This window comes from Chiloscyllium plagiosum, unplaced genomic scaffold (assembly GCF_037043375.1).
Source record: "Chiloscyllium plagiosum isolate Xiang-an unplaced genomic scaffold, Cpla_swu_hap1 HiC_scaffold_42, whole genome shotgun sequence".
Taxonomy (NCBI): domain Eukaryota; kingdom Metazoa; phylum Chordata; class Chondrichthyes; order Orectolobiformes; family Hemiscylliidae; genus Chiloscyllium; species Chiloscyllium plagiosum.
Window position 1 is genome coordinate 1314589 of NW_028270180.1, and position 25208 is coordinate 1339796.

The window sequence follows — 25208 nt, forward strand, 5'->3', positions numbered from 1 at the left end:
TGATTATAAATCCTCTCTCTTATAACCTTTTCCAACACTTTACCAATTACTGAAGTGAGACTCACTGGTCTGTAATTACCAGGGTTGTCTCTACTACCCTTTTTGAACAAGGGAACCACATTTGCTATCCTCCAGTCCTCAGGCACGATTCCTGGAGACAATGATGATTTGAAGATCAATGCCAAAGGCTCAGCAATCTCTTCCCTTGCTTCCCAAAGGATGCTAGGATAGATCCCATCCGGCCCAGGGGACTTGTCTATTTTCACAGTCTGCAGTATTTCTAATACCTCTTCCTTGTGAATCTCAATCTCTTCTAGTCCAGATGCAAGTATCTCTGCATCTTCCTCGCCAACATTTTAATTTTCTATAGTGAACACTGTCGAAAAATATTTATATAGTGCTTCCCCATCTCCTCTGATTCCACACACAACTTCCCACTATTATCCTTGATTTAAGCTTTTCAGTAAAAGCTTAAGGACGCAAAGAAAACTGAAACAATTATTTTCTAAAAGCAAACAAACAATCTTAAAAGTAATCATGATTTAGTAAATAGATTGTCATATCACAATAGCCTTGGAGAACCCACCACCATAATGTACTAGATTTTCTTGCTAAAAATGACTGTCAATTGTGCAGTTATTAGATAAACATAAGAAATCAATTAACTAATTGTAAACTGTAAACTAATCCACAAAAACAATATTTCAATGAGCAAGTTATTAATCAATGGAAGAGGCTCTCAAGGGTGGCAGCACTGAGTCATTCAATATAAAGCAGATCATTTTCTTTTTAAAAAATTGAATTTCAGGATATGATAAAGGTAATAAATTAAGTTATCATTCTAAATGGGAATAGTTTTATTTATGCAGCTGAGGACCTTCGTGAAAGTCTAAAGAGGTTACCTCAAAATCCAATGTATTTTGTGATAGTTTTTGTAAGCCATTATTTTGTGCAGCATAACTGGGTACATTAAATTTCTGGTTAGTATAGCTTATACTTTAAGTTAGGTTTCTTGACCCTGAAATATTTGGGAGGTCTAGTTTAATGCACAGAAAGGTAGTTGTACAATTAAAGACAATTACTTCAAGATCTTAGAGCTTCATAGATTTTTTTTTGGCCAGGGTGGGAGTTCTTACAGTAAACCTTTTAGCAAAACATTCACACAACCCCTAGCTTGCTTTTAGATTATTATGGCTCTTGGAGCCAGCGTGTATACAATCCTACACTTGTATCTTTGAAATTATTTCTTTTATATGTTTTGTTCAAAGTAACCATAGTTAATCACTGCTGTAAGAAATAGAGGGAACCAGATTATAAAGTTTAAAGTTCTACAGGGACAGGATTGGCTGTTGCAGGTTCCAGGGTTTAAATGTTTTAGTAGGGTCAGAGGTGGGGGTAAAAGAGGGGGAGGTGTGGCATTGCTTGTCAAAGATAGTATTACAGCTGTGGAAAGGACGATGGATGAAGACTCGCCATCTGAGGTAGTTTGGGCTAAGGTTAGGAATAGGAAAGGTGAGCTCACCCTGTTAGGAGTTTTTTACAGGCCTCCTAATAGTCCTAGAAACGTAGAAGAAAGGATTGAGAGGATGATTCAAGAGAAGAGTGAAAGTAATAGGGTGGTTGTTATGGGGGACTTTAACTTTCCTGATATTAATTGGGAAAGCTATAGCTCAAGTTCGTTAGATGGGTCAGTGTTTGTCCAATGTGTGCAGGAGGGTTTCCTGACACAATATGTAGATAGGCCAACAAGAGGTGAGGCCATACTGGATTTGGTTCTGGGTAATGAACCAGGCCAGGTGTTAGAATTAGAGGTAGGTGAGCACTTTGGGGACAGTGACCACAATTCGGTGACCTTTACTCTAGTGATGGAGAGGGATAAGTGTGCACTACAGGGCAAGAGTTATAGATGGGGGCAGGGAAATCATGATGCTGTGAGGCATGACTTAGGATGTGTGACCTGGAAAAGTAAGCTTCAAGGCAAGGGTGTAATTGATATGTGGAGCTTGTTCAAGGAGCAACTAGTGAGTGTCCTTGATAAGTATGTGCCCGTCAGGCAGGGAGGAAAGGGTCATGTGAGGGAGCCTTGGTTTAATAAGGAATTGGAATCCCTTGTTAAATGGAAGAGGGCGGCCTATGTAAAGATGAGGCGTGAAGGTTCAATTGGGGCGATTGAGAGTTATAAGGTAGCCAGGAAGGACCTGAAGAGAGAGCTAAGAGCAGCAAGGAGGGGACATGAAAGGTCCTTAGTTGGTAGGATTAGGGAAAACCCTAAGGCTTTCTATAGGTATGTCAGGAATAAAAGAATGACTAGGGTAGGAATAGGTCCAGTCAAGGATAATAGTGGGAAGTTGCGTGTGGAGGCTGAAGAGATTGGGGAGACACTGAATGAATACTTTTCGTCAGTATTCATTCAGGAACAGGACATTGTTGTCAATGTGAGTACTGAGTCACAATTAAGTAGAATGGATGGCTTTGAGGTATGTAGAGAAGAGGTGTTGGAAATTCTGGAAAGGGTGAAAATAGATAAGTCCCCTGGGCCTGATGGCATTTATCCTAGGATTCTCTGGGAAGCAAGGGAAGAGATTGCAGAGCCATTGGCCTTGATTTTTATGTCCTCGTTGTCTACAGGAGTAGTGCCAGAAGATTGGAGGCTAGCAAATGTGGTTCCCTTGTTCAAGAAGGGGAGTAGGGATAACCCTAGTAACTATAGGCCGGTGAGTCTCACTTCTGTTGTGGGCAAAGTCTTAGAGAGAATTGTAAGGGATAGGATTTATGAACATCTGGATAGGAATAACGTGATCAAGGATAGTCAGCATGGTTTTGTGAAGGGCAGGTCGTGCCTCACAAACCTTATTGAATTCTTTGAGAAGGTGACTAAGGAGGTGGACGAGGGGAAAGCAGTAGATGTGGTGTATATGGATTTTAGTAAGGCGTTTGATAAGGTTCCCCATGGTAGACTACTGCAAAAAATACGGAGGTATGGCATTGAGGGTGAGTTGGAGGTTTGGATTAGGAGTTGGCTGGCTGGAAGAAGACATAGGGTAGTAGTTGATGGCAAATGTTCATCTTGGAGTGCCGTCACTAGTGGTGTTCCGCAAGGATCTGTTTTCGGACCATTGCTGTTTGTCATTTTTATAAATGACCTGGAGGAGGGGTTAGAAGGTTGGGTGAGTAAGTTTGCAGATGATACGAAAGTCGGAGGAGTTGTAGACAGTGAGGAAGGATGTGGCAGGTTACAGCGGGATATAGATAAGCTGCAGAACTGGGCAGAAAGGTGGCAAATGGAGTTCAATGTAGCTAAGTGTGAGGTGATTCACTTTGGTAAGTGTAATAAAAAGATGGGGTACTGGGCTAACGGTCGGATACTTGGTAGTGTGGATGAGCAGAGGGATCTTGGTGTCCATGTACACAAATCTTTGAAAGTTGCCACCCAGGTAAATAGTGCGGTGAAGGCGGCATATGGCGTACTGGCTTTTATTGGTAGAGGAATTGAGTTCCGGAGTACTGAGGTCATGTTGCAGTTGTATAAGACTCTGGTGCGGCCACATCTGGAGTATTGTGTGCAGTTTTGGTCGCCATACTATAGGAAGGATGTGGAGGCACTGGAACGGGTGCAGAGGAGGTTTACCAGGATGTTGCCTGGTATGGTAGAAAGGTCGTATGAGGAAAGGCTGAGGCACTTGGGGCTGTTTTCATTGGAGAAAAGAAGGTTTAGGGGTGACTTGATAGAGGTGTATAAGATGATTAGGGGTTTAGATAGGGTCGACAGTGAGAATCTTTTTCCACGTATGGAGTCAGCTATTACAAGGGGGCATAGCTTTAAATTAAGGGGGGGTAGGTATAGGACAGATGTTAGGGGTAGGTTCTTTACTCAGCGAGTCGTGAGTTCATGGAATGCCCTGCCAGTAGCAGTGGTGGACTCTCCCTCATTATGGGCATTTAAGCGGGCATTGGATAGGCATATGGAGGATAGTGGGCTAGTGTAGGTTAGGTGGGCTTGGATCGGCGCAACATCGAGGGCCGAAGGGCCTGTACTGCACTGTATTGTTCTATGTTCTATGTTCTAAATTGGAGGAAGGCCAATTTTGATGGTATTAGGCAAGAACAAAGAAGAACAAAGAAATTTTACAGCCCAGGAACAGGCCCTTCAGCCCTCCAAGCCTGAGCCGATCCAAATGTACTGTCTAAACCTGTCGGTCAATTCCTAAGCATTTGTATTCCTCTGCTCCCCACCTACTCATGCATCTGTGTCTGCCTCTACCACCCCAGCTGGCAATGCTTTCCAAACGCCCACCACACTGTGTGAAATACTTGTCGCGTGTATCCCCCTTAAACTTTCCACCTCTCACCATGAAAACATGACCTCTCGCTATTGAATCCTTCACCCTGGGAAAAAGCTTGTCTCTATCCACCCTGTTTTTACCCTTCATTATTTTGTAAACCTCAATCAGGTCCCCCCTCAATCTCCTTTTTTCTAGTGAAAATAAACCTAACCTACTCAACCTCTCTTCATAGCTACCACCTTCCATACCAGGCAACATCCTCGTAAACCTTCTCTGCACCCTCTCCAAAGCGTCCACATCCTTTTGGTAACGTGGCGACCAGAACTGTACACAGTCTTCTAAATGCGGCCGAACCAATGTCTTGTTAAAATTGTACACGACTTGCCAGCTCTTATACTCAATACCCCATCCAATGAAGGCAGGCATACTATATGCCTTCTTGACCACTCGATCTACCTGTGCAGCAACCTTCAGGGTACAATGGACCTGCACTCCAGATCTCTCTGCCCATCAACTTTTCCCAAGGCTCTTCCAGTCTTTGTATAATTCACTCTAGAATTCGACTTGCCTAAATGCATCACCTCACATTTCTCTGGATTGAAAGCCACCTGCCACTTTTTCGCCCAACTCTCCAGTTTATCTATATCCTTCTGTATTCTCTGACAGTCCCTTATGCTTTCTGCTACTCCGCCAATCTTTGTCTCATCTGCAAACTTGCTGATCATACCAACAGTGCTCTCTTCTAGATCATTTATGTATATTACAAACAACAGTGGCCCCAATACTGACCCCTGTGGAACACCACTGGTCACCTTTCTCCATTTCGAGAAATTCCTTCAACCATTACTCTATCTCCTGTTGCTCAACCAGATCTTAATCCACCTAGCTAGAGCACCCTGCACACCATGTGGCTTCACTTTCTCCATTCGTCTACAAAGGGGAACCTTACCAAACGCCCTACTAATGTCCATGTATATGACATCAACAGCCCATCCTTTATCTAACAACTTGGTCACTTTCTCGAAGAACTCTATTAAGTTGGTAAGGCACGATCTCCCCCGCACAAAACCATGTTGCTTATCACTGATAAGCTCATTCTTTTCTAAATATAAATAGATCCTATCCATTCAAAAGTTCATTGGGGAGGCTATTTGCAGGTAAAGGGATAGCTGGAAAATGGGAAACCTTCAAAAATGGGATAATGAGAGCCCAGAGACAGTCTGCTTCAGTTAGTGTGAATGGCAAGGCTGGTAGGTGTAGCAACGAGAGAAATTGAGGCTCTGGTCAAGAAAAAGGAAGCAGCATAGGTCAGGCGTAGACAGTTGAAATTGACGGAATCCCCAGCAGAGTACAAAGGCAGTAGGAGTATACTCAAGAGGGAAATCAGGAGAGCAAGAGGAGGAAATGAGATAGCTTTGGCAAATAGGGTTAAGGAGAATCCAAAGAGATACTACAAATACATTAATGACAAAAGAGTAACTATGGAGAGAATATGGCTCCTTAAAGATCAACAAGGCCACCTATGTGTGGAACTGCAAAAAGTGGGTGAGATACTAAACGGGTGTTTTGCATTAGTGTTTACTGTAGAGAAGGTTTTGGAAGTTATAGAACCTGGAGAAATAAATAATGATATATTGGGAAGTGTCCCCATTTCAGAGGAGGAGATGCTGGACATCTTAAAATGCATAAGAGTGGATAAATCTCAGTGACCTGGTCAGGTGCACCCTAGAACTTTATGGGAAGCTAGCGAAGTGATTGTTGGCCCCTTTGCTGAAACATTTGTATCATCGATAGCCACAGGTGAGGTGCCAAAAGTTGGTTAACATGGTGTCATTACTTAAGAAAGATGGTAAGGAAAGGCCAGGGAACTATAGACTGGTGAGCCTGTCGTAAATCGTGGGTAAGGCTGAGGAACAGGATGTACTTGTATTTGAATAGGCAAGGACCGATTGGGGTAGTCAACGTGGCTTTGTGCATTGGAAATCATGTCTGACTAACTTGATTGAGTTTTTTTGAATAAGTGACAAAATAGATTGATAAAGGTAGAGTAATGGACATTGTCAAATGCCTTGCTGAAGTCCATGTAGCCAAAGTTCCGCATGGTAGACTGGTTAGCAAGGTTAGATCACATGGAATAAAGGGAGAGCTATTTCAATACAAAACTATCTTGAAGATAAGATACAGAGGATGGTGGTGAAGGATTGTTTTTCGGACTGAGGGCCTGTGACCAGATGTGTGCCACAAGGATTGGTGTTTGGTCCACTGTTTTTTGTCATTTGCTTAAATGATTTGGATGTAAACATAGGCATGGTTAGTACATTTGCAGATGACACCAAAATTGGTGTAGTCGACAGTGAAAAAGGTTACATCAGAGTACAATGGGATCTTGATCAGATGGGCCACAAAGAGGAGTGGCAGATGGAGTTAAACTGAGATAAATGAGAGGTGCTGCATTTTGGTAAGGCTAATCAGGATAGCACTTACTGATAAGGTCCTGGGGAATGTTGCTGAACAAATAGACCTTGGGGTGCAGGTTCCTAGTTCCTTGAAAGTGGAATCATAAGTAGATAGGATAATGAAGGCAGCGCTTGGAATGCTTTCCTTTATTGGTCAGCGCATTGAGTATAGGAGTTGAGAGGTCATCTGGTGGCTGTACAGGATGTTGCTTGGGCGACGTTTATAACACTGCATTTAATTTTGAACTCCCTGCTATAGGAAAGTTGTTTCAAAGCTTGAAAGGGTTCAGAAAGGTTTTACAAGGATGTTGCCAGGTGTTTTAGGAGTGGGTGGGCGGGGTCTGAGCTATAGGGAGAGGCTGGATAGGTTGGGGTTGTTTTCCCTGGTGTATGGGAGGCTGAGGGCTGACCTTACAGAAGTTTATAAGATCATGAGGGGCATGGATAGGGTGAACAGCCAAGGTCTTTTCCCCAGGTTAGGGAGTCCAAAACTAAAGGGTACACATTTAAGGTGAGAGGGGAAAGATTTAAAACTGACCTAAGAAGCAACTCTTTCCTGCAGAGGGTGGTGCATGTATGGAATGAGCTGCCAGAAGTGGTGGTTGAGGCTGGTACAACGACATTTAAAATGCAACTAGATGGGTACATGAATATGATGTAGAGATACTGGTGTTAGACCTGAATAGACAAAATCAGAAGTCACATGACACCAGGTTAAAGTCCAACAGGTTTATTTGAAATCACAAGTTTTCAGAGCGTTGCTCCTTCATCAGGTTAAGTGGAGGGAAGTGAAGGGTATGTCAATTGGAAGGGGTTAGAGGGATGTGGGCCAACAAACACTGGCAAAAGGGACCAAATTAATTTAGCAAATCTGGTCAGCACGGACGAGTTGGACAAGAAGGTCTGATTCCATGCTGTACATCTCTATCACTCTATATACACAGATTGAAGTAATTTTCTTTCGTGCAAATGAAAAGACCGTTCTGCAACTTATAGCTGAGCTTCAAACCACCAGGTTAACTGAAGAAGCATCATCTCAACAACCAAACAAGCATGTACATGAATATATGACATGAAAGAAACCACCTTCTTTTAACTCTATGCTAGGGGCAAAAATTAAGCAAAGTACCATCACACCGTCTCTGTCACTGTGACCCACTTCCACGTGCTAACTAATCTTTGCAGAGACACTGGTATATCCTTTGGGAATATTAGCACAGCTGCAAAACAATCAGTTAAACCACAAAGAATTGCTGGGTCAGCTAAAAAAATCATCAAAGGGTCTTTATTTGTCAGTTGGTTTAAGGATGAGAAAATTAGGGAAGTAAACACGTGACGAAAGGAGTGGTGTGAGAAAGAGGGGTTTCATTTCATGAGGCACTGGCATCAGCTCTGGAATGGGGATCTGTACTAATGGGACAGTCTCCACCTGAACTGATCTGGAATCAGTGTTCTCGTGAAAAGGGTGGTCACAAAGACCATAAATTAGTGAATCGGGGGAAGGTAAGGGGAAAACAAATGACAAGAAGTATGATGGTAAATAGAGAGGAAAGCATGTGTGCAAACTATGCAAGAAATTAAAAGGAAGGATAACTCAGGAGATATGATTAATGGAGATGTTAGAATTCATAAAGATGGTATAAAAACCAGCAGAAAAGCACTTTACCTGAATGTTTGTTGCATTCGAAACAAGGTAGATGAGTTAATAGCACAAATCATCGCAAAAGAGTATGATTTAGTAGCAGGATGGTCATGATTGGGAATTAAATAAGCAGGGTACCAGACTATTTGGAAGGACAGACAGGAAGATAAGGGAGGTGGTGTAGCTCTGATATTTAAGGTGACATCAGGGCAGTGGTGAAACATGATAAAGATTCGATGGAGAATAAGGTTGAATCCATTAGAAATTCTAAGAATAAAATGTCACTGATAGGCGTAGTCTATCGGCTACCAAACAATATCACATTGGGGCAGGCAATAAGCAAAGAAATATCTATTGCCTATAAAAAAATGGCATGGCAGTTATCATGGGCAATTTTAATCGTATATGTTGATTGTTCGAATAAAGTCGGTCATGGTAGCCTTGAGGAAAAAATTCATTGCATGTATCCACGATAGTTTTCTTGAACATGTAATAGAACCAACAAGGGAGCACACGATCCTGGATCTGGTCCTGTGTAATGAGACAGGAATAATGCATGATATCATAGGGATCCTCTTGGAAGGCACGATCACAGTATGGGTGAATTTAGAATACAGATAGAAAATACGAAGATAAAATCCAATACGACGGTCCTGTGCTTAAATAAAGGAGACTACAATAGGATGAGGGAGAAGTCGGCTAAAGTAGACTAGAAGCAAAGACTTCATGGTGGCAATGTGATGAATAGTGGAGGACTTTCAAAGGACTCAGCAAAAGTGTATACCAGTGAAAAGGAAAGTCTGAAGGAAAAGGGGTAATCTACCATGAGTGTTGAAGGAAATAAGGAAGGCTTTCAAATTAAAAGAGAAGGCATACAAAGTGGCAAGGACCAGCGGGAAACTAGAAGATTGGAAAAACGTTATCTTTCTTTTCTTTATAACTTTTAGATAATGAGAGTAAACTAGCTCTGAATAAAAAGACAGATAGCAAAAGTTTCAAGAAATATAAAAAACAAAAGAGTGGCTCAGGTAAAATATTGGTCTTTTACAGGATGAGAAGGAGGACTAGTCATGGGATATAAGGACATGAAGAAAGTGAGGACTGCAGATGCTAGAGTTCAGAATCAAGGGTGTAGTGCCGGAAAAGCACAGCAGGCCAGCCAGCATCAGAGGAGGAGAATTGACATTTTGGGCATAAGCCCTTCATCAGGAATGAGGCTTGTGGGTCAGGGCTGAGAGATAAATGGGAGGGGTGTGGGGTTGGGGGAACGTAGCTGGGAAAGTGACAGGTGGGTGAAGGTGATAGATTGGGAGGAGGGGGATGATGGATGGGTCCAGGGGGGAGTGCAGAATTGGAAGCTTGGGACTGGGATAATGTGAGGGGAGGGGAAATGAGGAAGCTGTTTATCCCATGTGGTTACAGGGTCCCAAGGCAGAATAGGAGGCATTCCTCCTCCAGGCATCAGGTGCTAACAATTTGGCAGTGGAGGAGGCCCAGGACCTGCATGTCCTTGACGGAGCGGGAGGGGGAGTTGAAGTCTTCAACCATGGGGTGGTGGGGTTGGTGGGTGCAGGTGTCCCAGGGATTTCTCTGAAACGATCTGCAAGAAGGCGTCCTGTGTCCCTGATGTAGAGGAAACTACATCGGGTGCAATGGATGCAGCAGGTGACATTGGTAGAGGTAGAGGTAAATTTCCAATAGATATGGAAGGATCTCTTGGGGCCTTGGACGGAGGTGAAGGGAGTGGTGTGGGCGCAGGTTTTGCACTTTCTGTGGTGGCAGGGAAAGATGCCAGTAGTGGGGTATGGGCTGGTGGGGGTTGTGGATCTGATGAGTGGGTCGCAGAGGGAATGGTCTTTTCAGAACAATGACAGGGATGGGGAGGGAAATATCTCTCTGTGGTGGGGTCCATTTGGAGGTGGCGGAAATGGCAGAGGATGATGTGTTGTATACACAGGTTGGTGAGGTGGAATGCGAGGACTAGGGAGGGTTATTTCCTTGGATGCTGCCTGAACTGCTGTGCTCTTCCAGCACCACTAATCCAGAATCTGGTTTCCAGCATCTGCAGTCATTGTTTTTACCAGGGTTATTTCCTTGTTGCATTGGGAGGGATGGGGTTCAATGGTGGTGGTGTGTAAAGTTGAGGAGATGCTCTGGAGGGCAATGTCAACCATTTGGGACCTGTGGAAGTCGATGGGTTGTAGTATATGTCTGTGGTTAGTTGGTCGCCAGAGATGGTGATGGAGAGGTCCAGGAAGGGGAGGAAGGTTTCTGAGATGGTCCAGGTGAATTTAAGGTCAGGGTGGAAGGTGTTGGTAGAGTTGATGAACTGTTCAACCTCCTCGCAGGAGCACAAGACAGCGCCAATACAGTCATCAATGTAATGGAGGAACAGGTGGGGAGTGGTGCCGGTGTAACTGTGGAAGATCGACTGCTCCACATATCCAACAAACAGGCAGGCATAGCTGAGTCCCATGGCTACCTCTTTGGTTTGGGGGAAGTGGGAAGATTGGAAGGAGAAGTTGTTGAGGGTGAGGACCAGTTCAGCCAGGTGGATGAGGGTATCGGTGGAAGGATACTGGTTGGGACAGTGAGAGTAAGAAACGGAGGGCTTGGAGACCTTCGTCATGGGAGATGGATGTGTACAGGACTGGATGTCCATGGTGAAGATGAGGCATTAGGGGCTAGGGAAATGAAAATTTTGGAGGAGGTGAAGGATATGGATGGTGTCATGAACCAGCTGGTGTCCCAGCTACTTTCCCCCTAAGATCAATTCCCTCCCATTTATCTCTCAGGCCCGAATCACAAGCGTCATTCGAAGGGTCTGTTTCCATGCTGTACATCTCTATGACTCTATGAAGGGCTAAGACCCAAAACGTTGAATCTCCTGCTCCTTGGATATAAGGACATGGCCGAGGCATTGAATAGGTATTTTGTGTTGTTCTTCACAGTGAAGGAACACTAATAACATGCCAGTAATTGACAAGGAGACGAAAGTAAGTGAGGACCTGGAAACAACCATTATCACAAAAGAGATAGCGTTGGACAAGCTAATGGAGGTAAAGAGATAGCAGGAGAGACAGCAAATGCACTTCCTCTAATTTTCCAAAATTCACTGACCTCTGAAGCAGTTCCAGTGGATTGGAAAACAGCAAATGTGACACCACTGTTTAAAAAAGGCGATAGACAAAATTTGGGGAACTTTAGACCAGTTGGCTTAACTTCTGTAGTGGGGAAAATACTTGAGTCTATTATCAACTAAGAACTAGCAAGGCATCCAGAGAGAAATTGTCCCATTGGGCAGATGCAGCATAGGTTCATTAAAGGCAGGTCATGCTTAACTAATCTGCTGGAATTCTATAAAGATATTATGAGCACGGTTGACAACAAGGATCCAGCATGGGCAGCACAGTGGTTAGCACTGCTACCTCACAGCGCCAGGGACCCGGGTTTGATTCCAGCCTCGGGCAACTGTCTGTGTGGAGTTTGCAGTCTCCCACTGTCTGCATGGGTTTCCTCTGGGTGCTCCGAATTCCTTCCACTGTCCAAAGATGGGCACGTTGGGTGAACTGGCCATGCTAAATTTACCATAATGTTCAGGGCTATGTAGGTTAGGTGCATTACTCAGAGGAAATGTCGAGGAATAAGGTTGGGGAACGGGTGTGGGTGGGTTACTCTTTGAACGATTGTTGTGGGCTTGTTGGGCCAAATGGCCAGCTTTCACACTGTAGGGATTCTATGATTCTATAGTAGTTGTGATGTATCTAGATTTCCAAAAGGCATTCAACAAGGTGCCACATAAAAGGCTGCTGCATAAGATAAAAATGCATAGCTTTAAGGGTAATCAACTAGCATGGATAGAGGATTGATTAACTAACAGGAAGCATAAAGTGGGAATAAATGAGCGCTTTTCTGGTTGGCGATCAGTGACTAGTGGTGTGCCTCAGGGATCATTATTGGATCCTCAATTATTCACCATTTACATAGATGCTTTGGAGTTTGGGATCACGTGTAGTGTTTCAAGTTTGCGGATGACACAAACATGAGTGGTAGATCCAAGTGTGCAGAGGACTGTGAAACTTTGCAGAGGGACATAGACACTTCAAGTGAGTGGGCCAAGGTCTGGCAGATGGGACACAATGCTAATAAATGTGAAGTCATCCATTTTGCTGGGAATAACACTAAAGAGGATTATTATGTGAATGGTAAAAAAAAATTGCAGCATGCTGCTGTGCAGAGGGATCTAGGTGTCCCTGTGCATGAATCACAGAGGGTTGGTCTGCAGGTGCAACAGGTAAATGAGGAGGTAAATTGAATTTTGTCCTTCATTGCTAAAGGGATTGAGTTTCAAACAGGGAGGTTATGTTGCAGTTGTAGAGAGTGCTGGTGAGACCACACCTGGAATACTGTGTGCAATCTCCTTGTATGAGAAAGGATATACTGGTATCAGAGAGGTGCAGAGTAGGTTCAGTAGGTTGATTCCAGAGTCAAGGGGGTTGTCTTATGAGGAGAGACTGGGATTATATTCACTGGAATTTAGAAGAATGAGTCAGGTTCTTACAGAAACATAAAATTATGTAGGGAGTAGACAAGATAGACGTAGAGAGGACGTTTCCACTGGCAGGCGAAACTAGGACAAGAGGGCAGTGCCTCAAAATCTGGGGAAGCAGATTTAGGACTGAATTAAGAAGGAATTTCTTCACCCAGACGGTTGGGAATCTGAGTAATTCCATGTCCAGTGAAGTAGTTAAGCCAAGATAAATAATTTTTTGAACAGTAAAGAAACAAAGAGTTATGGTGAGAAGGCAGTTAAGTGAAGCTAGGCTACGAAAAGATCAGCCAATATCATATTGAATGGCGGAGTGGGCTTGAAGGCCCAGATGGCCTACTCCTAATGTTCTTTTGTTCTAATAATTAAATTATCAAAATTAGACCCTCAAGGAAAAATAAACATTACATGAAGCTCAATTGAGGTATGACAGGAAGTTGCAAGTAACACATGGAACCAGAACTAGGAACCATCTGGAAATGCTTTTTGGATCACTCAAGATAGCATTTCTTCACAGTTCTTTAGCGCTGAGGAAACTGCTCTCGAGCAGCAGTTGTCACAGCATAGATCTGAATTTCATGACTGAAACATGAGGTGGAGGAATTGGTGTTGGACTGGGGTGGACAAAGTTAAAAATCACACAACACCATGTTATAGTCGAACAGGTTTATTTGGAAGCACGAGCTTTCAGAGCACTGCTCTTTCAGCTACCTGAAGGAGCAGCTCTCTGAAAGCTAGTGCTTCTAAACAAACCTGCTATATTATAACCTGGTGTTGTGTGATTTTTAACTATGACTGAAACACAAAGACACAAATGGAATACTTGGCTTTGTATCAGATCAGAATTTAAAAACGAGATTAGGTTAGACTCCCTACAGTGTGGAAACAGGCCCTTCGGCCCAACCAGTCCACACACTGACCCTCCGAAGAGTAACCCAACCAGACCCACTTCCCTCTGACTAATGCACATAACACTAGGTTAGTAAACACTATGGGCAATTTAGCATAGCCAATTCACCTGAGCTGCACATCTTTGGACTGTGGGAGGAAACCGGAGCACCCGGAGAAAACCCACGCAGACACAGGGAGAATGTGCAAACTCCACACAGACAGTTGCCCGAGACTGGAATCGAACCTGGAATCCTGGTGCTGTGAGGCAGCAGTGCTAACCACTGCCACCGTGCCACCCTTATAATAATGTAACTGGTCAAAGATCCAATTTAAGCCTTAACGATAACTTTACACATTTTTAAAATATCGTTCACATGCCCAAAACTTCACAAATGGGCAGCGGTCACAGGAATTGAAGGTTACGAGACAAAAAAAAGTTATAAATTGCAACAAAAATTTCAGAAACATGTCAAAAAATGTACAGGAATAAAAAGGGATGTTTATATGACAAATACTGAGGGCTCATAATACCAGAAGCTCAAGGCATACAGAAAGTGCAGGGATTACTTAAAGAAATTAGGGAAGTGAAGAGACAGCATGAAAAACACATAGGTAAAACAAAGGAAAAATCGAAAGGCATTTTCGAAGAGTGCAAGGAGCAAAAGTATAACCAGGAAAAGGTGGCTCCCATACAGGCAATCTGTGGACTCTGAAGACATAGATGAGGCCTCGGAGATGATTTGTACCTCAGGTTGTGGATGAGGTTGTAGGTTTGTTTGCAGACTGTTCATCACCATGCTAGGTAACATCATCAGTGAGCCTCCGATGAAGTGTTGGTGTTCTGTCCTACTTGCAATTTGCGTGTCTTGGTTTGTTGTGGTGGCTGATATCTTTTCCACTTCTGTTTCTGAAAATTTGGTAAACCAGGTCCAAATCGATAAGTTTGTTAATGGAGTTCTGGTTTGAATGCCAGGCCTCTAGGAATTCCCATCTGTGTCTCTGTTTGGTCTGTCCCAGGACAAATATATTGTCCCATGGTGGTTATGTATCCTGGTGGCTAGTTATCTGCCAGTTTGTCCAATGTAATGTTTGTTACAGTATTAAAAGGGATTTTGTACATTACATTTGTTCTGCTGGTTGTGGGTATGGGGTCCTTTCAATTCATCAGTAGTTGTTACGGTGTGGTAATAGATTTGTGGGCTACCATGATGCCTAGGGGCCGGAGTAGTCTGATGGTCATCTCTGAAATGTCTTTAATGGATGGGAGGGTGACTCTGGACATGTTGTGTCTTCCTGTTCAGGTCCATTGTGCAACGATAAATGATGCCCACAACTGACTCCACAAAAACGAACAAGAAATTTTAGGCCAAAAAACTCTGTACACCAATGTGACTGACCATGAATGGACAACTACACTGGAACAAGTCATCAGTATTCAACAACAACAACCACATCCTTCCTATAAAGCAGTGACCAGAACTGCAAACAATACTCCAGGTGCGGCCTTACCAGTGCAGCTGAAGCATGACCTCATGGCTCTGAAACTCAGTCCCTATACCAATAAATGTCAACACACCATATGCCTTCTTAACAACCCTATCAACCTGGGAGGCAACTTTCAGGATGAATAGACTTGTTCATCTACACTGCCTAGAATTTTACCATTAGCCTAGTACTTTGCATTCCTGTTACTTCTTCCTCACACTTTTCTGCATTAAACTCCATTTGCCACTTCTCCACTCAACTCTACATCTTATCTATGTCTCTTTGTAACCCACAATATCCTTTGGCACTATCCACAACTCAGCCTATCATAGTGTCATCTCCAAATTTACTCACCATCCTTCTTTGCCCACCTCCAGATCATTTATAAAAATGATAAATAGCAGTGTCCCCAAAATAGATCCTTGCGGCACACCACTGGGAACAGCTCCAGGATGAACATTTCCCGTCAACCACCACCCTCTGTCTTCTTTCAGCTAGCCAATTTCTGATCCAAACCACGAAAACACCTTCAATCCCGAAACTCCTGATTTTGTGCAATAGCCTACCGTGTGGAACTTCATCAAACACCTTACTGAAGTCTAGATACACCACTGCGTTACCTTCATCCATCTGTTTTGTCACCTTTTCGAAGAACTCAATAAGGTTTGTGAGGCACAACTGACGCTTCACAAAACCAGTGTTGATTATCCGTAATCAAATTATTCCTTTCCAGATGATTATATAAATCCTTCATTTTAACTGGCAACTTCAGAAGGTATTTTAAGCAAAATCCTGAATGATATTTAAGTGCTGCAAATTTAATTTAATTTCAATTTTTAAATTCATAGCAAGCATAGTTTTAGATAAAGTATTAGACTACAGATGGCTAACAACAAGTTAGTGAAAAAGGCACAACAAATATTCAGCAGATTTATTTTAAAGCAAATACATTAGTATATTATTTCAGCAATTCAAATATTTCAGAAGTTTACTTTCTCTCAGGACATAAAAAATGGAGCATCACTTAAATTTCATAATTGATAAAGGAAATAATTTATTATTGCCAGTCTCTTTTCCTATTCTGGGAGAAAGTGAGGACTACAGATGCTGGAGAGTCAGAGTCCTGATGAAGGGCTTATGCCTGAAAGGTCGACTCTCCTGTTCCTTGGATGCAGCCTGATCTGCTGTGCTTTTCCAGCACCACTCTTTTCCCATTCTCCCAAAGCAGCTATCCAAATTATCTAGACATTGTGTCAAAGGTTATTTATCCAAATCCTCAAAACATGTCAATGATACCAAACTTGGAGAAGTGGCAATTGTGAAGATAATACAAATCAACTGCATCCAGACAAAGCTAGGGTAAAACAATGTGTAGACAAGGAACAGATAGCATTTAATACCTGGAAATGTGAGGTCATGCATCGTGTAAAGATGACATAAAGAGAAGCAATAGAGACTAAATGACAGAGTTTTATACAGTGTGCAGGGAAAGTGGGCCCTAGGGTGTAACTGGGATCTTTAAAGGTAGCATGAAATATTCAGCATGGTTCGTAAAGTACCTTGAGTTTCATAAAACGATTTATTTAGTTCAAAGGCAGGGAAATTACATTGAACTTTTGAGAGTCGCTGATTAGGCTACATGTAGGATATTACATTTATCTCTCATCACCATAATATTAACAATGGATACTGGAGATGGAATTGTTCCAGAGATAGAGGAATATTATTTTAAAAATGTTAATTTGGAGAAACTCTGATTGCTTGGAACAAAGGAGGTCAAAGGAAGATTTTGTAAAATATGTCCAAGGTTATAGCAGGTTTGAATAAGATAGAGTCATAGAGATGTACAGCATGGAAACAAACCCTTTGGTCCAACCTGTTCATGTTGACCAGATATGATAAAGAGAAAAGATAATTCAATTAATTGACTGGGTTTGGGACAACAGATTCAGGGAGATCTGAGAAAGAGCTTCGGTCTTCACTTGAACCAGAGGGGTATTAATATTCTGGGTGGGAAATTTGCTGGTGCTATTCGGTTCGGTTTAAACTAGTTCAGCAGGGGAATGGGAACCTGAGGTATAGCTCCAGTGCACAGGAGGATGAGAATAGGGAGGGCATGGACAGGACTTCACGGTCACAGGAATGTGCTGGCAGACAGCAAGCTCGTTTGAAGTGTGTCTACTTCAATGCCAGAAGTATCCGAAATAAGGTAGGTGAGCTTGCAGCATAGAGAGATACCCAAGACTTCAATATTGTGGCCAGTTCGGAGACATGGATAGCACAGGGTCAGGAAAGGATGTTGCAGGTTCCAGGGTTTAGATCTTTCATTAAGGACAGGCAAGGCGGTAAAAGAGGGGGTGGTGTGGTCTTGTTAGTCAAGGATAGTATAATGGTGGCTGAAAGAGCTTTTGATGAGAACCCATTGACTGAGGTAGTATCGGCTGAGGTTAGAAACAGGAAAGGAGAAGTCACAATGCTGGGAGGTTTTTATAGGCCTCCGCAGAGTTCCAGGGAGGTGAAGGGGAGGATTGGCAAAATGATTCTGGGTAGGAGTGAAAGGAACAGGGTGGCCATAATGGGGGACTTTAACTTCCCCAACATCGACTGGAAATGCTATACCTCTAGTATGTTGGATGGATCAGTTTTTGTTCAATATGTGCAGGAGGGTTTTCTGACACAGAATATATAAGGGTCGACAAGAGGGGAGACAACACTGGACCTGGTGCTTGGTAATGTACCAGGCCAGGCGTTTGATTTAGTTGGAGGTGAGCACTTTGAAGAGAGTGATCATTATTCAGTTATGTTTAGTTTAGCAATGGAAAGGGATAGGTACATGCCACAAGGCAAGAGCAATTATAATGCGATTAGGCAAAATTTATGATGTATAGAACGGGGTAGCAAAATGCAGGAAATGGGGACAATCGAAATGTGGAGCTGGTTTAAGGAACAGATATTGCATGTCCTTGATAGGAATGTCCCTGTCAGGCAGAAAGTGATAAGGTAAAGGAACTGTGGTTTACGACACAAATTGCATCTCTTGTTAAGCGGAAGGAGGCTTACATGACGATGAGACAAGATGGTTCAGATGAGGTGATGGAGAGTTACAGATTAGCCAGGAAGGATTTAAAGGGAGAGTTAAGAGGAGCCTTAGAGAGAACACGAACAGTCTTTAGCAGGTAGAATAAAGGAGAACCCGAAAGCTTTCTATAGGTATATGAGGGGGAAAAAAGGACTACTAGGGTAGGAATAGGGCCAGTCAAAGACAGAAGTGGGGATTTGTATGGGAGATCAGAGAGGTGCTAAACAAATATTTCTCATCGGTTTTCACTGAGGAAAAGGATAATATTATAGAGGAGAAGAATGAGATACGAGATATGAGACTAGAAAGGATCGAGGTTAGTAAGGAAGAGGTGTTATCAATTCTAGAAGGAGTGAAAGTAGACAAGTCCCTTGGGCCTGAAGGGATTTATCAGAGGATCCTCTGGGAAACTAGGGAGGAGATGGCAGAGTATTTGACTTTGATATTTGAGTCGTCATTGTCTACAGATTTAGTATAGAGGACTGGAGGATTGCAAATGTTGTGCGCTTGAAGGGCAGTGAAGATGACCCAGGTAATTATAGACCAGTGAGCCTTACGTCTGTTGTAAGAAAAGTTTTGGAAAGGATTATAAGAGATATGATTTATAATCATCTAGCAAGCAATTTGATTTCAGATAGTCAACATGGTTTCATCAAGGGCAGATCATGTCTCACAAACCTCACAGATGAATTTTGAGAAGGTGACCAAGCATGTGGATGAGGGTACGGCAGTTGACGTGGTATACATAGACTTCAGTAAAGCCTTTGATAAGGTTCCACATGGTAGGTTGATGGAGAAAATTTGGAGGTAAGGGATTGAGGGTGATTTAGCAGTATGGATTAGAAACTGGCTTTTTGAAAGAAGGCAGCGAGCGGTGGTTAATGGAAAATATTCAGCCTGGAGTCTGGTTACGAGTGGTATGCCACAAGGATCTGTTTTGGGACGATTTCTGTTTGTCATTTTTATAAATGACTTAGATGCAGACAAAGGTGGATGGATTAGTAAGTTTGCAGATGACACTAAAGTGGGTGGAGTGGTGGACACTGTGGAAAAATGTTGCAGGTTGCAGGGGGGCTTGGATAAACCGCAGAATTGGGTTGAGAGGTGGCAAATGGAGTTCAATGCAGCTAAATGTGAGGTGATTCACTTTGGGAAGAATAACACGAAGGCAGACTACTGGGTCAATGGAAAGATTCTTGGTAGTATAAATGTGCAGAGGGATCTTCGAGTCCATGTACATAGATTCCTGAAAGTTGCCACCCAGGTTGATTGTGCTGTTAAAGAGGCGTACAGTGTATTTGGTTTTATTGGGAGAGGGATTGAATTCCAGAGCCGTAATGTCATGCTGCAACTATACAAAATGCTGGTGCGGCCTCACTTGGAATATTGTGTGCAGTTCTGGTCGCCCCATTACAGGAAGGATGTGGAAGCATCAGAAAAAGTGCAGAGGAGATTTACCAGGATGTTGCCTGCTCTGGAGGGAAGGTCTTATGAGGAAAGGTTGAGAGACTTGGATCTGTTCTCATTGGAAAGAAGAAGGCTAAGAGGGAATTTGATAGAGACATACAAGATGATCAGAAGATTAGATAGGGTACACACAAAGTCTTTTTCCAAGGATGACAATGTCAGCTTGTTCAAGGAAGCTTAAATACAAATTGAGGGGTGATACATTTAAGACAGATGTCAGAGGCAGGTTCTTTACTCAGAGGGTGGTAAGGGCGTGGAATGCCCAGTCTGCCAATGTAGTTAACTCAGCCACGTTAGGGAGATTAAAACAATCCTTGGATAAGCACATGGATGATGATGGGATAGTGTAGGGGGATGAACTTAGATGAATTCACAGATTGGTGCAACATCGAGGGCCGAAGGGCCTGTTATGCACTATATTGTTGTGTTCTATATTGTGTGGTAATGACTTGGAACGAACTGTCCACAAGGGTGATAGAAGCAGAGACAAATCAATGACTGAAGAATCTCTACTGTGTGGAAGCAAATCATTTGGCCTATCAAATCCACACTGACCCTCCGAATAGCATCCCATCTGACCCAATCCCTAACCCACTCCTGTAAAGCTGCATTTCCCATTGCTAATCCCTGGACACTACGGGCAATTTAGCATGGCCCTCTGCTAATCCCTGTACACTACGGGCAACTAGTATTAACCTGCACCTTTGGTGGTGCACCAACCTTTGGGCTGTGGTGAGAAACCGGTGTATGTGGAGGAAAGCCACACAAACACTGGGAGAATGTCTGTATGGAGTTTGTACAGTTGCCCAAGGGTGGAATTGAACCTGGGTCTCTGGAGCTGTGAGGCAGCAGTGCTAACCATTGAGCCATCGAGCCGCACTGATTTCAAAAGGAAATTAGATGGACACTTAAAGGACTGCGGGCCTGTGTAGCACGGCCAAAAGGTCCAAGGCACTGAACCCAAGTTCCAGGCACTATAGATGCCACCGCTGCCAGTTTTGATTTGAAGGGGAGGTGATGGCCTAAGTGGTATTATCACTGGACTATTAATCCAGAGAACCAGGTAATGTCGTTGAGATCCGGCAAATTGTGGAATCTGACTTCAAGAAAAGTCTGGAATTAAGAGCCTAATTAAGTCGATTGTCAGGAAAAACCTATCTAATTCACTAATATCCTTTAAGGAAAGAAGCTGACAACCTTACTTCATCTGGCCTACATGTGACTCCAGACCAATAGCATTGTGGTTCACTCTTACCTGTCCTCTGGGCAATTAGTGATGGGCAATAAATTAATCCCATGAATGAATATTTTAAAAAATTAATTTGCAATCTACGGGAACAGATCCAGAGCACGAGGCTGACTGGATTTAGTTCATGGATAGTCAGCAGAGATATAATGAGCTGAATGGCCACTTTTATACAGTATATGACTCTGCAGCTCTTGTCAAACTTTTAAAATTCTTCTAGCTGTCTCTCTCTCTCCAACCACACACCATCCAGATCCGGAACCCTCTATTCCCTTCAAGCCTCTCAAATGTGCCAATGTTCTCCGCTTCCTGTTGCGGCAAGTTATACATTTCTTAACATGCCAAAAACAACTTATACATTTATGACTAGCTTATACTTATAAACTTTGCTCTTAGTTTAACCACAAGTAATGTTTTCTCCATTTCCACTCCAACATATCTTTTTACAATTTAGGTCTCCCCATAGTCTTCCCCTCTCATTCAAAATATTCCTCAGGTTGCAAAATTTTCCTGATAGTGAAACCATCTCAAGGGTAATGTGATTCAAGTGATTCATTAACCTTTTCATCAAATGTAGAGCAGAACCGTACAGTGGTCTACGCTGACTTAATCTAAGTGTTTTATACATTTAGCACTATCTACCTGATCTGGTATCTTATTCTTCTGGAAGTGATCCTATTCATCTTCTGTTTGCCTTATCAACTTGCATCTGATGTCCGTATCTGCATTTCCATATTTTTTCTTTGACTGCATTTAATTTCTTATCTTTCAAGGAATAAATAACCTCTATACTCCTACTTTCAAAATGATTTGCTTTACCATTTGTTATTTTGAATTTCATTTGCCACATATCAACACATTCTTAAAGTATGTTTTTATTTTCTGTATTTTGGTGTAGCCCGAGACATTGTTAACCATCTCCTCTAAGTTGGTACCAATGGTTATTTTGTTACCTGTACAGCTAATTTGGGTTCAACTCATTTGCATGTATGATAAGCAGCAATGCTCTCAACACCTTGTCATTTCCCAACATTTTGTAAAATCACCATCACTTCATGTGAATTGCTAAGTATTTGATACCATTTGAAATATTTCCTCACCTGCCTGTTCCAAGGCTACCATTGTTGACTGTTCAATCAAATCCCGTTCAATAAAGCTTCGGAAATCTTCACTGTACATATTTAAATCAGGCAGCTGGAATGTATAAATGGGCATCTCTAAAGGAAACTGCTCATTAGTGCATTCGTTTGCTACCTGTGATCGAGCAAGGGACACTATGGCTGAACTTGCGTGAGAAATTCCTCGGGAAAGACGTTTTTCTGAAAAAAAAATAAAGTACAAGATGATGCAAAATATTATTGGCTAGAAAATACCCAGAATCAGCAACTTGATTACAATGCAATGTATAGAAAGTAAAAATGCAAATCTGAAATTCACAAAACAACATAAATAAGGAATTAGCACATAAAACGAAATAGTTTAAAAATGTAATATTTTCCTTCAGAATGAACATAAAATATTCACTATTACTCATGTATACAAATATTTTAAAACCACAGTTTTGATATGATGGCTAAAAGTGTTGGTAAATGTCAGACCATGAACAACTTAAATGTGATATCAAGTGAAGTGAATAGAGAAAGAAAAAGGACATATCCTGTATATAACACAACACCTATATTCAAACATCTCTTTTTGCACCCAGACATTTCAGAAAATAGAAGATAAATGTAACTATGAGCGTTTTTAAATAGTGAAGTGAAAATTAATCCGTATATCACTCAAAGAAAAAGTCTTGCATTAAACTTGTGTACATTTTTAATCAAGTCCTTTGCCTTTTGAGTTTCAATGAAAAAGACATTCTCAGTACTCTGGTCTTTACCACTGAAACAACACATCCAACCTCTGCAACCTAATTCTATGGTAAAAATGTTAGTTAGATCACTGTGATAGGAAGTGTAAAGTCTTAACTTTAAGCAAAATTACACCTGCACAAAAACACAGAAAAACATTTTGAAGGCAATTTGTGACAAAAACATTGGATCAGCAGCTTTTAAAGGCAGTTTTGTCCGCGAGTTGCTAAATATATTTTATACAATCATGTTTTATATGACAAACTATGAAAGATTAACCAGGGGTTACATCAAAAAAGTAATTAAAAGAAGAGGTAAATTATGAAAGAAAACTCATGCAAGATATAAGAATGGACAGCAAAAGCTTCTTTAAATATATAAAAAGGAAGAGAAAGTGAATTGGTCCATTGAAGGATGAGACTACCCCATTATTAATGGGGTACACAGTGGGATTAGAGAAACAGTGGAGACACAATCAATATTTTGCCTCAGTTTTCACACTGGAGGACACTCGTACTACACCAATAGTAATAGGTCATTCAGAGGCTATAGAAAGGGAAGAATTTGGAATAATCTTCACTGGGAGAAAAAGTACTGAGCGAACTATCGAGACTGAAAGCAGACCGTTCCCAGGATCCAATAACCTATATCGTAGAATCTTGAAGGAAGTGGTAGCAGGGGAAAATGAATCCATGGCTATTATAATCCAAAATTCACTGGAGGCAGGAAAGGTTCCAGTGATTTAAAAAAATGCTAATAATATGTCCTTACTCAAAAAGGGAGGGAGGCAGAGAGGAGGGAACTATAGACCAGCAAGTTTATCATCTAACCTTGGGAAATTGTTAGAATCCATTATAAAGCAAATAATAGCAGGACATTTGCAAAGACAAAATACAATCAGAGTCACATTCTTTCATGAAAGGTAAATCATGTTTGACTAATTTGCTAGAGGTCTTTGAAGATATGACTGGAGGGTGGCTAACATGGTGTCACTATTTGAGAAAGGTGGTAAGGAAAAGCCAAGGAACTATGGACTGGTGAGCCTGACATCAGTGGTGGGCAAGCTGTTGGAGGGAATCCTGAAGGACAGGATTGACATGCATTTGGAAAGGCAAGGATTGATTAGGAATAGTCAATATGGCTTTGTGCATGGGAATTCATGTCTCACTAAGTTGACTGAGTTTTTTGAAGAAGTAACCAAGAGGATTGATGAGGATAGAGCTGTGGACATGATTGAAATGGACTTCAGTAAGGTATTCAACAAGGTTCCTCAGGGTAGACTGGTTAGCAAGGTTAGATCACATGCAACACAGGGAGAACTAGCCATCTGGATACAGAACTGGCTCAAAGGTAGAGGTCAGATGGTGGTGGTGGAGGGTTGCTTTTCACACTGGAGGCCTGTATCCAGTGGTGTGCCACAAGGATCGATGCTGGGTCCACTGCTTTTTGTCGTTTACATAAATGATTCGGATGTGAACATAGGAGGTATACTTAGTAAGTCTGCAGGTGACACCAAAATTGGAGGTGTAGTGGACAGCGAAGAAGGTTACCTCAGAGCAGAAAGGGATCTTGATCTGATAGGGCCAATGGGCTGAGCAGTGGCAGATGGAGTTTAATTTAGATAAATGTGAGGTTCTGCATTTTGAGAAAGCAAATCAGGACAGAATTTATACACTTAATGGTAAGGTCCTGGGGAGTGTTGCTGAACCAAGAGACCTTGGAGTATAGATTCATTGTTCCTTGAAAGTGGAGTCACTGGTCGATAGGGTAGTGAAGGCAGCCTTTGGTATGCTTTCCTTTACTGATCAGTGCATTGAGCATAGGATTTGGGAGGTCATATTGCAGCTGTACAGAACAACGGGTTAGGTCACACTGCACCTGCTCTGGGCAGTGGCCCACACTGCGCCTCCGTGTTAGTCTGCCAGCCAGCTGAGGGACTGGGGAAGGGGAACATACTTTGCAAAATTTCTTCCCATCATGTTCTTCCTCTTTGGGAAGTGATTTAATTGAAACCTACAAATTACTTAAAAGGATAGACATGACAGCTATAGGAAAGAAGTTTCCTATTTGGTGAATCTAGTATAAAGTGGGTACGTGATTTAGGACCAAGAAAAATTTGTTCACTCAGAGGAAGCTCAGGTTATTTGAAGTAGATAGGTTTCTGATTACCAATGATGTCAAGTTCATATATAAACTTACTTAAGTTGCCCAGTCACTTCGGTCTGTCCTCAAGACCCACTGAGGGAACCAACACATT

General features: G+C 42.2%; 1 protein-coding gene across 7 annotated transcripts in view; it reads right to left on the minus strand.

Moving 5' to 3' along the window:
* Positions 1-25208, minus strand: part of otud7a (OTU deubiquitinase 7A) — a 151927-nt gene that overhangs the window by 63001 nt on the left and 63718 nt on the right. For all 7 annotated transcript variants that reach the window (XM_087982230.1, XM_087982229.1, XM_087982231.1 and 4 more), the window contains one exon: positions 22199-22417. In XM_087982230.1, coding sequence (XP_087838356.1) covers positions 22199-22417 — 219 coding nt within the window. The remainder of the gene's footprint in view (positions 1-22198; positions 22418-25208) is intronic.